The 16,985-nt window shown below is 47.0% G+C and overlaps 1 protein-coding gene across 6 annotated transcripts in view; it reads right to left on the bottom strand.

Moving 5' to 3' along the window:
* LRP1 (LDL receptor related protein 1) overlaps positions 1–16,985 on the bottom strand; it is a 518,071-nt gene that overhangs the window by 198,676 nt on the left and 302,410 nt on the right. For all 6 annotated transcript variants that reach the window (XM_060252267.1, XM_060252262.1, XM_060252264.1 and 3 more), the window contains one exon: positions 1,016–1,159. In XM_060252267.1, coding sequence (XP_060108250.1) covers positions 1,016–1,159 — 144 coding nt within the window. The remainder of the gene's footprint in view (positions 1–1,015; positions 1,160–16,985) is intronic.

Below are 16,985 nucleotides of genomic sequence, written 5' to 3'. Positions count from 1 at the left end.
ATAAATGCTCCTATAATGAGGAATTGTTAGGTATTTTAAATAGCTCAGAATAGCACAAGAGAAGAGATGTACAAAATCTCTTCACATATTCTCTTAATATTAATAGGAAGGAAGGAAGGAAGGAAGGAAGGAAGGAAGGAAGGAAGGAAGGAAGGAAGGAAGGAAGGAAGGAAGGAAGGAAGGAAGGAAGGAAGGAAGGAAGGAAGGAAGGGAGGGAGGGAGGGGGAGGGGGATACAAGAAGATGTGTGTTAATATGGAATAGTTCCTGGGAACATATAAATGGCTTTGTATCAACCACTGGGTTTGGGGTTAAGAAGGTTCCCAGAATTAATCAGTAAGACTGGGACTGCAAAACCTATTCCTCTTCCAAGTTTCCAGAAAAGGTGGGCTCACCATTCTGCAAAGTCTAAAAACAATCACTCTTCGGGGTTGTTTGTGTAACTCGATTTGTGTTGCATTAATGCTGCACTAGCCTGTGATTTGGGAGGGAAAAAATTGCAAGTGCAGAATATCATTTATATTACGAGGCAATTTAGACCTCAGAAAAATGAAGTTCATTTTGTAATATGCATGAGTATTGCATGCCATGCAGATTTGTGTCTCGAGCTGGGTAATTACAAATGTTGCTAGCATCATTAACCAGAGCCCAGGGTGAAGCAGAGCTGGGTTCAACATCTGGCCTGAACTCATCTGGTCCTTGCAACCCATCAAAATTCGGTTATGAATGCCCTGAACTCGTTTGCTCTCTCTTTCTCTCATTTCCACATATTCCTGTTTTTTTTTAACCTATGGAAATTCACCTACAATTGATTCTTTTATTCTGTCCTCACTTTCACATTTCCTAGCGTGATATTCCCTCTGCATCAGCAAGATGTGCAAATGACACACTCGATATCTACGCATCCCCAGCCAACTCATTACAGAACGATGTTGTGTGTCAGAGCTGCAAAGGTAAAGCCAGCTTCTCCCTCTGTCTCCCCACCCGCCCCCATCCTCTCCCATCATTGCTCTCACTTTTGCAGGACTTCCCATCGCTGCCCAAGCTGAATCCTGATCGGCACCGGCATGTCCTGGTCTTGTGGCTGTTGCCAAGGAGACAGATGTCAGAGCAGCCACCAGGTTTGCCAAGCTGGTCCTGTTCGCAGGCATGACTCCTCACTGCAATGACAAGAGAAAAGGTCCATATCTTTTAGCACCACATAGTTTCCACCCTTCTTTAGAGACCACAGTCTCCATAACGTTCTTTCATGACATGTCTGGTCCACCAGGAAATACTTGCATGACACTTACAGGCTGATGAGCAACTGCTTGAAGAGCCTACGAAAAATGATGACAGGCAGCTTACAGAATTATAGAATCACAGAGTTGGAAGGGGCCATACAGGCCATCTAGTCCACCCCCCTGCTCAATGCAGGATCATCCTAGAGCTGGGGTGGCCAAACTTCCTTAACGTAAGAGCCATATAGAATAAATGTCAGATGTTTGAGAGCCACAAGACAATGAACATCAGATGTTTGAGAGCCGCAAGACAGGAAGAGGAAGAAGGAAGGCAAATAGATGAGGGAGGGAGGGGGAGGAAGAGGTGGAAAGAGAACAACTTTAACTTTAAATGCATTCTCCAAGCTGTCATCTGGCTTGGCTTGGAGAAGTGATTTAAAGAGAGAAATGCCTTCTCCAAGCTGGCTGACAGGATGAGGGGGGCTTCAAGAGCCACATAATGTGTGTGAAAGAGCCACATGTGGCTCCTGAGCCACAGTTTGGCCACTTGTGGCCCTGACAAGTGCTTGTCCAGCCACTGGACAAGTGAGGGGGAGCACACCACTTCCCTAGGGAGCCGATTCCAAAGTTGAACAACTCTTGTGGTAAAGACATTTTTCCTAATATCCAGCTACTATCTTCTCACCCTTAATTCAAACCCATTATTGCGAGTCGTATGCTCTATCACCAACAGAGACAGTTCCCTGCCCTCCTCTCACAGCCCTTCAAATATTTCAAGAGAGCAATCATACCCTCCCCTAGGGCTTTTTTTGTAGCAAGAACTCCTTTGCATATTAGGCCACACACCCCTGATGTAGCCAATCCTCCAAGAGCTTACAGTAGGCCCTGTAAGAAAAGCCCTGTAAGCTCTTGGAGGATTGGCTACATCAGGGGTGTGTGGCCTAATATGCAAAGGAGCTCCTGCTACAAAAAAAGCCCTGTGCCCCCTTCAACCTCCTCTTCTCCAGACTGAACATCCCCAGGTCCCTCAGCCTTTCCTCACAGTGCTTGGTCTCCAGGCCCCTGATCATCCTTGTCACTCTCCTCTGCACCCACTCCATTCTGTCTACACCCTTTTCAAAGTGGGCCTCCAGAACGGCACAAAATACTCCAGGTGCAACCTGACCAATCCAGTGTACAGCGGGACTATGACATCTTGTGGTTTGGTTCATAAACTTATATTGGATGGAGAGAGTGGCTTGCGGGAGAAACTCAAAGACACCCCATGAAGATGACGCATGACAAAAAGTACTGCTTCTTTATACAAAGAGTAATTAAATTATAGCAGATGTGGCCAACGGTAGCTCTCCAGATGTTTTTTGCCTACAACTCCCATCAGCCCCAGCCATTGGCCATGCTGGCTGGGGATGATGGGAGTTGTAGGCAAAAAAACATCTGGAGAGTTACCATTGGCCACCCCTGAATTATAGAATTCACTGCCAGAGGGTACAGTGATTACTACAAGCATAGAGGGCTGTAAAAGGGGGATTGGCATATTAGTGGAAGAGAGGTCCTTCAATAGCTATGATAACCGGAGAGAACCACCATATACAGAAGCAACAAAACTCTGAATGCCAGTGCTGGGGGGAGGGCAACATCAGGGAAGGCCTTGATCTCAGTGCTTTGCACACAGACCTGCTAGGGCAACAGGTTATTCACTGCATGAATCAGGATGCTACAAGGCCAATGGTCTAATCCAGCAGAGCTTATATCCTATAAAGCAGGGGTGGCCAACGGTAGCTCTCCAGATGTTTTCCCCTACAACTCCCATCAGCCCCAGCCATTGGCCATGCTGGCTTGGGCTGATGGGAGTTGTAGGCAAAAAACATCTGGAGAGCTACCGTTGGCCACTCCTGATATAAAGGAATACTATCATAATAATGGCATTATATTTGCTATTGAAGGCTTAAGACCCCCTGGTTGCAACCTTATCAGAAATGATATGTTTCTGGGAAGGCCTTCCAAAACACAAAGGTACAATGCAATCAAAGTTTGCTTTAAGGTAGAAACTGCATCATGTAGACAAGATCTTGCTGTCAGCCAAAGACATTACTCAAGCTTGTTCTAGCAAAAATGTTACTATTCTGTCTAGAGGGGTTTTAACTACTGGATGAGATAAGGGGGATTTCCTGGTTCAATAGGATTGTTAAGAATGACACTTCTGACAACTTTTGATTGGGATTTGTTGCTGTATCCCCCTCCCTTAATGTTTATGAAATGCTCGGGGGGGGGGGGAGTTAATGGCAGATGTTTATAGAGAGAGCAATTTAAATCATTTCAGTGTTCCCTCTAAGCTGAGTTAGTGTGAGCTAGCTCACAGATTTTTAACCTCCAGTTCACACATTTTTGTCTTAGATCAGGAAGGATGACCCCCAGAGCATAATAATTTATGCAGTAGCTCATAACTTTAAGGCCAGTAGCTCACGAAGTAGAATTTTTGCTCACAAGACTCTGTAGCTTAGTGGGAAAGACAGGTTGCTTACCTGTAACTGTAGATCTGTGCATTCACACTCATGGGATAGAGCGCCTGCACCAATCCCTGAATCGGTACCTAAAAAGGCCGGGATTTTTTCATGCTCGGCACCAGCGGGCATGCGCAGGCGTCCCAATGAGCATGCTCGCCAGAGCCAGCACAAGGATCCCACCAGTTCCTTCCTGACCGCTGGAAGCTCCTACTGGAGGGAGACCATCAGCAGCGGGGAAGGAGGGTGGGTAGTGTGAATGCACAGATGACCACTCGAAGATCTACAGTTACAGGTAAGCAACCTGTCTATCTTCTTTGTGGTCTCTGTGCTTCACACTCATGGGAGATTAGCAAGCAAGACATACCTGGAGGCGGGAAGAGGGTCAACCAGAAGAAACAGCTTGCAGCACCGCAGCTCCCAGACGAGTCCTCTGCTGACCATGCACATCCAGAGTGTAGCGCTTCATGAAAGCATGCGGAGAGGACCAGGTGACAGACTTGCACACGTCCGTCAGGGAAACGCCTTTCAGGAACATCACCGACGTCGCCATCGCTCTTGTAGAGTGTCCACGAATGGGCCCAGGCAACGGCTTCTTTGCCAACAAGTAGCACAATTTAATAGTCTCAGTGAGCCACTTTGAAAGCCGCTGAGACAAAATTCTGGTTCTTAAGAAAACTCTTGGAGCGACTCAAATAAGGCACACTTAATGTCCAAAGCATGCCAGCTACGTTCCTCGTCCGAGGAAGGTGTAGGATAAAAAGTGGGCAACCAAACTTCTAACTTAAGGTGAAACTGAGAAACCACCTTGGGAAGAAAATAAATATCAGGAGCTAACGACACTCCAGACTCCTGAAAAACTAGATATGGGTAGTCACAACGCATAGCCGTGAGCTCCCGTGCACGGTGTGCCGATGTGATTGCTACTAAAAAAGCAGTCTTCCAAGATAGAAGCTGTAAAGAACATGTGGCCATTGGCTCGAAGGGACGCTGAGTCAACCTGTCCAAAACTAAAGTCAAATCCCAAAGCTGTGGGGGTGTCCTCGATGCAGGATGCAGACTGAGCAGACCCTTCAAAAACTTCTTAGAATGAGGGTGTGCAAAAACTGAATGCCCCTCAACTGACTCATGGAACGCAGATATTGCTGCCAAATAAACTTTAACCGATGAAAAGGCAAGGCCAGCATCCACCAGAGATAACAAAAATTCAAAAATCACCGATAGTCCCACCCGTTGGGGTAAGACTGCAGGATCAGCTAAAAACTGAAGAAACTTCCACCACTTCCTGTCATAGGAAGCATGGGTAGACAACTTCCTGCTGTTTAGGAAGACGTGTTGGACTCCGCTGGAGAACTCACAGGGTCGATGAACCATGCTGTCAGCTTCAGGTGATGTTGTGATGGAATACACGACCGTCCTGAGCCGACAGAAGGTCTGGTTCCACCGGAAACTGGTAGAAGACCCCCCTCGCCATTTGAAGCAAGATCGGGAACCAGTTCTGCCAAGGCCACCACGGTGTCACTAGGATGCAGCATGGCCTCGCTCTTGCAATTTTGTTGACAACTCTTGTTAGCAGTGGCAGAGGTGAGAACAGATATAGGAACCGACCTTCCCACGGGAACAACGGACTGTCTCCCAACGACTCTGGATCCATGCCCCCTCTGGAACAAAACAGAGGACACTTCCGGTTTCTGGCTGTGGCAAACACATCCACCTGAGGGTACCCCCAGAGCTGAAACACAGGTTGAAGGAAGTGCCACTTTATCTCCCACTCGTGCGGGAATGCTGCACCCCTGCTCAACGAGTCCGCCTGCAGATTGAGCACCCCTGGGAGGTGCGCAGCCTTCACGTAGATGTCGTGCTACAGGCATTCCGAACACAGTTCCAGTGCTAGCGCACAGAGTCATCGAGAAACTGTCCCGCCCTGCCTGTTGATATAACACAGGGCAGTAGTATTGTCTGTTAACAGGGCAACAACCTTCCCCGCCACCATGGGGCAGAAAGACCGAAAGGCAAAATGAACTGCTAGCAGTTCCAGGTAATTTATATGACAGTGAGTCAATTGAGAAGGTCAAGGGCCCCCCACACACAGAGAGTCCATGTGAGCCCCCCATCCCCACAAAGATGCATCTGTGGTGATCATCACTGTTGTTGCAGGTAGGTGGAAGGGAGCTCCCTGACAAATGTTGTCCCTTGATTTCCACCACTTCAGGATCCTGAGAGTCAAAGGTGGGTTTATGAACCTCTTGCGAGGTGAGTCCCGTATGAAAAACCACAACTGAAGGCCTCTCATCCTCAATTTCGCAAACAACAGCATGTTTGTAGTCGCCGCCATCAGCCCCAGCATCCACTGCAGCTGTTGCGCCGTGCCCCATTTCCAATTCTGTAAAAGATTGACAAGATTGATGATGTCCGTCACTCTCTGCTGAGGTAGAAATGTGCGGGGAAGATTTGTGTCCTATGAACTGAACTGTCTGTGATGAAGTAAGATGAGATTTCTCCCTGTTGACCTGCAGACCTAAGGTGTGAAGAAGACGAAGAGTGGTGGTAATATGGCTGGACAGACTTTCGACTCCGCCACAAGGAGCCAATCGTCAATGTATGGAAAGACAACTATGCCTTGAAGCCGGAGATGTGCGGCCACAACACTCATCATCTTGGTAAACACCCGAGGTGCAGTGTGTCAAGCATGGTAGAATTCCATTGGTAATTGATTGTTTTAGGGTCCGCCATAAAGCTGGCCTGTGAAATATCATGGAGGACTAAGGTCTATTAACTCTGTTATTCTTTTCCCCTCCCCCTTCTTACTTTATTGCTTGCAAAGTAGAAGTAGAGAGAAACAAAACTAACTTGAGAAAGAGTAATCAGCACCTTCCCATACATTCCTGTTACGGAGTGTGGCACATCTGGGGAAAGCAAGGACGGAGTCCTGATAATGCCATGAGAATGTAGACATTTATGATAGTTCATGTGTGAGAGTGCATCCGTCACCCCCACCTTTTGGAATCCTTTTGAAGTATGCTTTAAAAGTATTGTATCAATGTATCTTTAGCATCACTCTCAAGAATCTGTTACACTGAAAGTATCGGTCTATCAATAAACATAGCTGTATTAAACCTGGCTCGTCATTGAAACCGCATGCTTGACACAGTGGACAGACCGAACGGAAAGGCTTTGAGCTGGAAGTGGTGGGAACCTACTGCAAACCGAAGGAAATGCCTGTACGCAGGATGGATGCTGACACGGAAGTAGGCATCCTTGAGATCCAACGTTGCCATTCAATCCCCTTGATTGATGAGGGGAAGAATTGTCTGCAGTGTAGACATTCTGAATTTTTGGTACACAATAAACTTGTTCAGATTCCGAAAGTCCATGATTGGTCTCAATCCCCCATCCTGTTTGGGAACCAGGAAATAACGGGAATAGAAACCTCCCGTTCTGGCCTCTACTGGGACCCATTCTATGGCTTGTTTCTGTAGGAGGTTGCTCACCTCCACCAGCAGAGGTGGGGAAGGGGGTGTGTTGATCATCACAGATGGGTTCGGAACCTGAGCGAAGTCTATTTTGTAGCCTTCTGCGATGATGGAAAGAGCCCACCTGTCTGTAGAGATGGACTCCCATGCCGGAAGGAATGGACGAAGGCGGATAGTTGAAGAAATGGGGGTGGTGACGCGAGCTACCAGAAAGTCAAAGGCCCTGCTTTTGTGGACGAGCACCCTTAGACTTGCCAGTGGTCTGAGCTGAAGTGTAGCAGTTTCTATTGTTTCCCCTGTATGGAGACCTACTCTCAGGTTGGGAAGAGCAAGGTCTCCACTGTTGTTCTGGGGAGAATTCTTGGTATGGCTTCTTGGACCAGGGTTTATGCCACTGTTTCGGTTTAGCAGCCCTAGAAGAAGCCGGGACACCCAGGTTCCTCGAGGTCTTTATGCTCTTATCCATCTCCTGGAGAGCATTGTCAGTGGTAGAGCTAAAGAGACCTTTGCCCTCGAAGGGCAGATCTTCAACAAAGGCCCTGGTGTCCTGCTGAAGAGCCGTCGATCTGAGCCAGGAGTGGCAGCGAAGGCAGACAGCAGATGAGATGGTTTTTGCTGACACATCCACCATGTGCTTTGCTGCAGCCAGTTGGCTACAAAGCCTTCCTTCTGCAGCTTCTTAGCAGCAGACCTCTTCTCCTCATTCAGGGAAGACAGGAGGAGGGTGAGTTGCTCCCACACAGAGTATTGGTATCTAGCCATGCATGCAGCATAGTTAGATACCTTTACCCCCAACGCTCCAGCGGAATAAAATTTTCTCTCCACGTTATCCAGCTTCTTTCCCTCCTTGTCCAGTGGGGAGGAGTGAGTCTTGCATACCTTGGATGAGGAGGATACAACCACTGAGTTTGGCTTAGGGTGGGTGAACAAGAATTCGGCACCAGCCTCTTGGACGCGATACATGTGGTCCAGTCTCCTGGAAGACACAGGTGTAGAAGCCAGCTTTGCCCAGGGCTCCTTCACCGCCTGTAAGATGACCTTCGTAACAGGCAAGGCAACCGCTGTCGATGTGTCCCGCTGCATAATGCCAAATACGGTGTTGTCTACGACTGGCTGCGGTTGTGTCACCGGGAGGGAGAGTGCCATCCTCTTCACCAGGTCCCCATACTATTTCAGATCTTCAGATGGTGATATGGGAAGATCCTCAGTGGTATGCAACACTGGCGAAGGCTCCAAAGCTCTGTCCAGATCATCGGTTCCGACCTTGGAGTCCGACGAAGAAGAGTCCCTCCTCATTGAGTGTTCGGAAAGTACCGGCGTCGAAGCTCTCACAGGTGACCGAATCGATACCAATGACCGAGCCTCGATTTCTTCCACCATCACACCACGTCTCTCAGGCGGGATTGACACCAATGCTGACCGATGTCGCCTAGAGTGCTGCAAAATCCTCAGCAGATGAGATGCCTCAGACTGTTGATCCCAATCAGCAAATTCAGGAGGGGAGTACCATTGGTACAGCGGGTACGGGTAGGTGTAGGGAGAAGGCCACTGGCACTGATCCCACGGTGGAAGCTGCAGGAAACGGCGAGCTATAGTGGTTGGTTCTATCTCTCTCCGTCCCCTCGTCTAAGCAAGCGGCGCCGATGGCTCAACCAGTACCGAAGCTTCTACCTCCGAGATGGAGCCACTGTCACTCCAACGATGCGATCCCGATGAGTGGGAACATTGGGTCAGGTCAATCTCGTGCTCCGATGCCGACAATCGCACTGCCTCTCGACACTGAAAGGCTCTCACGCGGAGACGCCAAGATCTTCCTGGGTGGAGCAACCTGCGTCGATGCCGAAGGGTTTTGAGAAGGGGAAGGAGTCCGGGACGATCTTTTCTTCCGCTTCTCCTTGGATTTCGCCTTCTTCGGTAGGGATGATCGGGTCCCCGAGTCATCCCGACGCTTCTTGGCTGGAGTATCCACTGACCCTTCAGAGGGCCGTTTTGTGGACCGACCTCGCTCGACCGGCATATCGGCCTGAATCGGTGATGTATCTACCGACGTGACCGTCTGGGCTGTGGATTCCCCCATCAGTACCGACGGATCCGATGCCATCTTTGCAGGACAAAGTACCAATTCCACCAGAGCGGCCGAAAGTCTTGCTGCATGATTCTTACGAGTCTGCTTTGAAAAACTCAGGCAGTGCAGACAGGAATCAACGCGGTGTCCCTCACCCAAACACAGAAGACAAGGGAGTGGCCGTCGGGAGGTGCAATCTTTTCCCCACAGGAACGGCACCTCTTGAGAAACCCCCAACGCCTTTCCATAGACGCCAGAAAAAACCCACACAGAAATAACTCTGAGGGGGGAAAACGGGGCCCTGAAGGGCAAAGTCCAACAATTTTTTTTTCAAACAACACTAACTATCTTAACAACTAACTATCTAACTACACTAAGAAAACAACAAACGGGCTATATACAACTAGGAGAAATAATCCAAAGATTACTTTACTGACTGGGGACACGAAAGGAGATCCTCTCAGCGGAACGGTCATAAAGGAACTGGCGGGATCCTCGCGCTGGCTCCAGCAAGCATGCGTTTTGGGACGCCTGCGCATGCCCGCTGGTGCCGAGCGCGAAAAAATCCCGGGCTTTTTAGGTACCGATTCGGGGATTGGCACAGGCGCTCTATCCCAAGAGTGTGAAGCACAGAGACCACGAAGAAGATCATTGCTTTTGACCTTTTTTATTTCTGCTTTTCTTGTGTTCCTTTGGACACCCTCCCCCCCCCCCCCATTTTGCTCAAGGGACTACTTAGGAAATGAAAAGTAAAGTAGTCTTGACTAAGTTGGGACTGAAGCTAATGGGAACATCTGCTTAATGAAAATGCTGAAACCGTCAGTGATTGTCCAGTTAATCAGGAGCCAAATTCTACCTCATATCAGATGGGGAGAAGAAAGGGGAAACTTGGATTAGGATAAGGGGGCTGCTGTACCTAATATCTTCATCCCCCGCCCCTTCTTTATCTCAAGCTTTGAAAAATATACATCAATATCCTGTGTTTAAACATATACAAAATGGTCATTGTTTTGTTTTCCTAACACAGTCTTTACGAAAGTTTATTAATACTTAGCAACTGATGAATAAATTTGGATAATATGGAATTTTTGGGACAATGTCTTGTTTTGTTAGGTATTCTATTATGGGAAAGCATAATGCTTGAAAAGATTCTTCAGCTTTTTCCCTTCTTAAGAACATGAGAAGCCATGTTGGATCAGGCCAATGGCCCATCCAGTCCAACACTCTGTGTCACACAGTGGCAAAAAAACCCAGGTGCCATCAGGAGGTTCATCAGTGGGGCCAGGACACTAGAAGTCCTCACACTGTTGCCCCTCTCAAGCACCAAGAATACAGAGCATCACTTGCCCCAGACAGGGAGTTCCAACAATATGCTGTGGCTAATAGCCACTGATGGACCTCTGTTCCATATGTTTATCCAGTTCCCTCTTGAAGCTGGCTATGCCTGTAGCCGCCACCACCTCCTGTGGCAGTGAATTCCACGTGTTAATTCCACGTGAAGTACTTCCTTTTATCCGTTCCAACCCGACTGCTCAGCAATTTCATTGAGTGCCCATGAGTTCATGTACTGTGAGAGAGGGAGAAAAGTAGTTCTTTCTCTACCTTCTCTATCCCATGCATAATCTTGAAATTATCTTCTTCCCATTGAGGGTGATTCATTATCTCACTATAAATAAAACTCTCCCAAATATTGTTTTGCCACATATATTGTCTTGGGCTCGTACATTCTCTCCATTTCGTGGCTATGACCATTTTAGCTAATGCTAAAAGATAGGAACTACCTAATCTAAATAGAGGCTAGAACCTACCTAAACAGAGGCTAGATGTTCATCTGACAGCGATGAAGATCCTGTGAATTTAGGGGGCAGTATTTGTGAATTTTCTGCATTGTGCAGGAGGTTGGACTAGATGACCCTGGAGGCACCTTCCAACTTTATGATTCTATGATTCCAATCTCTTGATGATGACAGAAAAGGCTGTGGGGATTGGCTGTGGCTTAGTAGTTCGGCATCGGCTTGGCATGCAGAAGGTTTCAGGTTTAATCCTTAGCACCTCCAGTTAAAGGGTCAAAGACGGTGATGGAAACACCTGACATGGCGACTCTATGGTCTTTTCAGGGCAAGAAATGATCAGAGGTGGTTTGCCATTGCCTGCCTATGTAGCAACACCATCTGCCTTGGTAGTCTCCTATACAAGTACTAATCAGGGCTGATCCTGCTTAGCTTCTGAGATCTAATGAGATCAGGCCAGGTGAGAGTGTTCAGGTAGTGAGTGATACAAAAAGCTTCAACCTGAGACCCTGGAGAGAAGAAGACTGCAGATTTATACCCTGCCCTTCTCTCTGAATCAGATACTCAGACCAGCTTACAATCTCCTATATCTTCTCCCCCCACAACAGACACCCTGTGAGTTGGGTGGGGCTGAGAGGGCTCTCACAGCAGCTACCCTTTCAAGGACAACTCCTGTGATAGCTATGGCTAACTGAAGGCCATTCCAGCAGCTGTAAATGGAGGAGTGGTGAATCAAACCTGGTTCTCCCAGATAAGAGTCTGCACACATAACCACTACACCAGGGGTGGCCAACGGTAGTTCTCCGGATGTTTTTTGCCTACAACTCCCATCAGCCCCAGTCATTGGCCATGCTGGCTGGGGTTGATGGGAGTTGTAGGCAAAAAACATCTGGAGAGCTACCGTTGGCCACCCCTTCACTACACCAAACTGGCTCTCAGTTCTGTTCAGTTTATTTCAGTTCCAGTTCAGTTACCATAGAGAACAAATCGAACATGACAGGATTTAGAACATAAGCAGGATACTGCCTTACATGGACTTAACTCTTTTAAATTGAAAGTCAGCATACACGATGCTGATTATAACAGACTGATGGTCAGAAAAAGAAGTTTCGTGTGCTTATTGTATAGATATAGGCTCATTTGATTTTTTTAAAAGTCTAAGCATGAAGGCAGCATAAACCTCTCACCTAGCCTGGGCCTCAGAACAGCTGTGCCATGTTTACTCAGTTCAAGAACTGAACCAGGTGAGTTTTTGGTAAGGTAGGTATGAGGCCTAGCCGGTTTCAACACAAGTACTGGAGTTAACAGGGAAAAGAATGCTTAATCCCCACTTGACTCACTCAAAATACTTGGGTGATCAAACCAAACGCCTAATGGTGACCCAGAAGGCAAAGAGATCTAGCAAATGGCAAGCCTAGACATCAACAGATTTGACTGTGGGTGGCATGGACATCACTTGGAAGTACTACAAAGAGAGCGCACCAGTGACTCAAACATCTCTTTCCACACTCCTGTGCAATGTCTTTGGGAGTGGCTCACAATGGGACGACACATGCATAATATGCACACTTAGAACTTGGTATTTTTATTGGCAGGGTGTTACTCTGCACAGCTAATAGGGTTGCACTGTACAAAATGGTTCACAAACAGAAGACTCTGATCTGAAGAACTGGGTTTGATTCCCCACTTCTTCAGATGCAACCAGCTGGGTGGCCTTGGACCAGACACAGTTCTCTCAGAGCTCTATCAGCCCCACCTACCTCACAGGATGTCTGTTGAGGAGTGAGGAAGGGAAGGTGATTGTAAGCCGCTGTGAGACTCCAAGTGAAGGGCAGGGTATAAATTCAAAACCTTCCTTCTTCTTCTTACTTGTATAAATGATTGGGACTGTGATCCATACTGCTGCATATAGCTTATAGAAAGGGTTGCCAATCCCCATCAGGTAGCTGGCAGGGGTGGACTTACTAGGAGTTTATTTCACATTTCAGTGATGTGTGTGCCCATGTGGCTTCAATATGATCTGGAAGTGACACAGGCACATCGAGGCATCAGGGTGATGCTCTGGTTTCTGGGCAAAAACCAGAGTGTCACCCCCAAAGTCCCCAACATGCCTACATCACTTCTGGGTCATGCTGAAGTCACACAGCATGTCACTGAAATGTCTGATGTTCTACTTCTCTTTGAGAGGGATTATTCTCTCCACCAGCCAGCTGATTGGTGGCAGAGATGAGGAGTGGGATCAGGGGATCCCACTCCCACTGGGGGAAGAGGTCTGGCATCCCTACCTATTGTAAGCAGGATCCTATTATGTAATTTCTTTACCACTTAATGTGTCATGTACAGGGGTTTTTTTATAGCAGAATCTCCTTTGCATATTAGGCCACACACCCCTGATGTAGCCAATCCTCCAAGAGTTTAAAGGGCTCTTAGTACATGGCCTACTGTAAGCTCCAAGAGGAATGGCTACATCAGGGGTGTGTGGCCCAATATGCAAAGGAGTTCCTGGTCATGTGAATTCTTATGCTATGCTTCAGTTTCATTCTGGCAGTTTCGACTTCTAAAATACTAATGGGTTGGTAACTGAGTATCTCGCTAGGCTGATTGTACACACTGACTATAGGTAATCTGCCTTGAGTCCCTGTGGAAAATGTGGATTATAAATAACATAAATAAATAAAAAAATTGTTTGAACACTGGGGAGTCAATCACTTGTTAGGTTGCTAGCTCTAGCTTGGGAAATTCCTGGAGTTCTGGGGGAAGTGCAACCAAAAAAGGAGGAAAAACACAACCCTGCATGAAGGAAGGTAACCAAAAAAGGTTGGAAACCAAAGTAAAATAGAACTGTGCACATAGTGCAAATGAACAAAATTCTAAGATATTAATTTAATCATACAATCACAAGTGCTAAAATATTTAAAAACAACAATCCTCTGATTAAGCATGTAAGTACCTCATTCCAATATAAAGACAAATGTCCATTCATACAAATGCAGATTAAATGGTACATAATGTCTCCATATGCACGCATATGATTTAAAAACAACAATCCTATGATTAAGCGCTTAAGTACCTAATCTCATTACAAAGACAAATGTCCATTCATATAAATACAGGTTAAAAGATACATAATGTCTCCATATGGATGGATCTTATTTGGTCCAATCTACAGTGCTCAAAGTCTTGACGGGATGCTTAAGGACAACTAGTAACGAATCGGCACCATATTAGTCTACCCCTCTGATCCATGGCAAATGAAATATTTTACATTTGGATGAATTGTCCATGTTGTATCTCAAGAACATTTGACACCAACTACTCCAAAAGTGAATGCCTCAATCCCAATCATTTATCCAAGGGAGGAGGAAGAGGAGGAAGGTTTTGGATTTATACCCTCAGTTTTATGTATATCTTTGTTTAATTAATGGGCTGCTCAGTTTGAATTATACCACTGAGGAAAGCTTATTGCCGAAACGCATTTAGTATTGTTTTTTTGCATATGGAGACATTATGTATCTTTTAATCTGTACTTAAAGGTAAAGGTAGTCCTCTGTGCAAGCACCAGTTATTTCTGACTCTCTCTGGGGTGATGTTGCATCACAACATTTTCACAGCAGACTTTTTACAGGTGGTTTGCCATTGCCTTCCCCAGTCTGTTTTATAGATATTGGAAGGATGGAAGGCCAAGTCAACCTTTAGCCAGGATCAAACTCAGGTCATGAGCAGAGAGCTTGGACTACAGTACTGCAGCTTTACCACTCTGTGCCACAGGGCTCCTCAAAATGATATTTTAGCACTCATGATTTAGGGGTGGAGACAGGACAGGGGATGGAGCTCAGTGGAATGCCACTGAGCCCACCTGAACCTGAAAGTTGCCATTTCCTCCCGGGGAGCTGATCTCCATAGTCTGGAGGTTAGCTGGAATTCCAGAACAGCCTTTCAAGGTCCCACCTGGAGGCTGCCAACTGTGCCATTTGCACATCTTCTGCATGGCACTCCCAAGCAAGCCCTCTCTGTATCCAGGACTGCGTGGATCACATAGGGAACCCAGGCCTCGGGGCTGCTATACAGATGTTTAAAAAACGAGCAACGTTCTGTTTGCTGAGCACAACGCACATTGGCCTGAGGAGGATCGGCCCAGCCGCTTTGAGCCTCCACATTCTAGCATGCTGTGTGGCAGCCCCAGCTCCTCCCAACGATAGGAAGGCTTCTGAACATAAAATCTGCCGATTAGTGCTATGGTTCAGAGAATCCTAAGCAGCAGCCCAAAGACTCTAAGAGGATTTGCTACATGCAAAACTGATTAACTACAAGGGAATGGGGGTTGAATGGGAGGGAGGGACAACCAATCCGAACAGGAAAGTGCGAGTTGTACCTCCAGCTGGGGGGGGGGGAGGGACTTCCAACCACCGTGTAATATTTTCCCTTGGAGCTCTTTGACCCAGTCAAATGTCTCCACTCTGGGGAAACGGCCAGAACGGCCCTTAGAGGGAGCCATTAATATTTCAAGACACTGCCTCTGCTGAATTCCCTCCCCCTGCCTTTTTTGCCCCTGCAAGGCAGTAATTAATCAATCAATGACATGCCACAGAGTTTCCTCTGGGGGATAAGCTTTCGCTTTCACTCTCTCGCTTTCTCCTGACAAAAAGCTGCCGGAAGATAATAAAATGTTCATGAGGGCCCACTGGGAAAACAGCTGATGGATCAGATTTCCGCAAGGGCTGGATGATTAGATTTGGGGTCGGGAATGGCCAATGCACTCAAATGGCAGGGGTGTATTGGAAGCGATTTGCGGTAACTTAACTTTAATTAAAAGCAATGCCCAAGGTTCCAGTTTGCAACCTGCTCAAAGAGTTTTGCAAGACTCTGAAAACTATCTGCAACAAGAGCTGGGAGAATAACTTATGAATGACGGATGCCCATTTAGGCTTGGTGCAGTATATTTCAGAGAGGAAGAAGAATACTGTAGATTTATACCCTGCCCTTCTCTCTGAATCAGAGTCTCAGAGCGGCTTACAATCTCCTTTATCTTTTTCCCCCACAACACCCTGTGAGGTAGGTGAGGCTGAGAGAGCTCTCCCAGAAGTTGCCCTTTCAAGGACAACTCTTGTGCAACCTATGGCTGACCCAAGGCCATTCCAGCGGCTGCAAGTGGAAGAGTGGGGAATCAGACCTGGTTCTCCCAGAGAGAAGAGTCCGAGCACTTAACCACAGCACCGTTAAGTTCAGTTCCCTCTTCAGGAGTACTTTGTTCTCTCTAGCTCCAGAGGGCAAGACTAGAACTAACAGGTAGAAGTTACAGGTAGGTCCCAGCCAGGAGGGAAGGCAGCATGGTACTGCTGCCCGATATAATCAGATCTCAGAACTAAACAGGGTCTGTACTCAGATGGAGACCACCAAGGAAGACTCTGAAGAGGAAGGAAATGGCCAACCACCTCTGCTTCTCAGTTGCCTGGGGAAGTCCCTCCTGGGGTTCACTATAAGTCAGCTGCAACTTAACAACACTTAATTATGTACATAAATATCGGCTGAATTGAGAAGAATGCTTACACCAGTACAAAATTCACAACTCATCTCCTGAGCCAAGGAGAAAATATAACATAGTTAGGCCCTTTGGTTCAGCGATTTACAAAACAAAGTCATCGGACAAGTAACACAGAGGATAAACAGGGGAGTAGGAAGGGTCGAACAAAACAGTCAGGCATTTGTGTGGGGCAATTATTAAGGTATATGACTAGGCCAAGTCTGAATCTGCACTCTGCCGTGTAAGTTTCCTGGGTAACATTGGGCCAGTCATACACTTTCAGGCTGACTACTTCATAGGGTTGTTGTGATGAAGTAATGGAGGTATTGGGGTATCTGATAAATAAATATACAGTAAAGCTTTCAAGCAGTGGTGCTGGAGAAGACTCTTGAGAGTCCCTTGGACTGCAAGAAGAT

This window comes from Heteronotia binoei, chromosome 13 (genome assembly GCF_032191835.1).
Source record: "Heteronotia binoei isolate CCM8104 ecotype False Entrance Well chromosome 13, APGP_CSIRO_Hbin_v1, whole genome shotgun sequence".
In the NCBI taxonomy this organism is placed as follows: domain Eukaryota; kingdom Metazoa; phylum Chordata; class Lepidosauria; order Squamata; family Gekkonidae; genus Heteronotia; species Heteronotia binoei.
The sequence above is the reverse complement of the archived record's forward strand: the minus strand, read 5'-3'. Positions and strand labels throughout refer to the sequence as shown.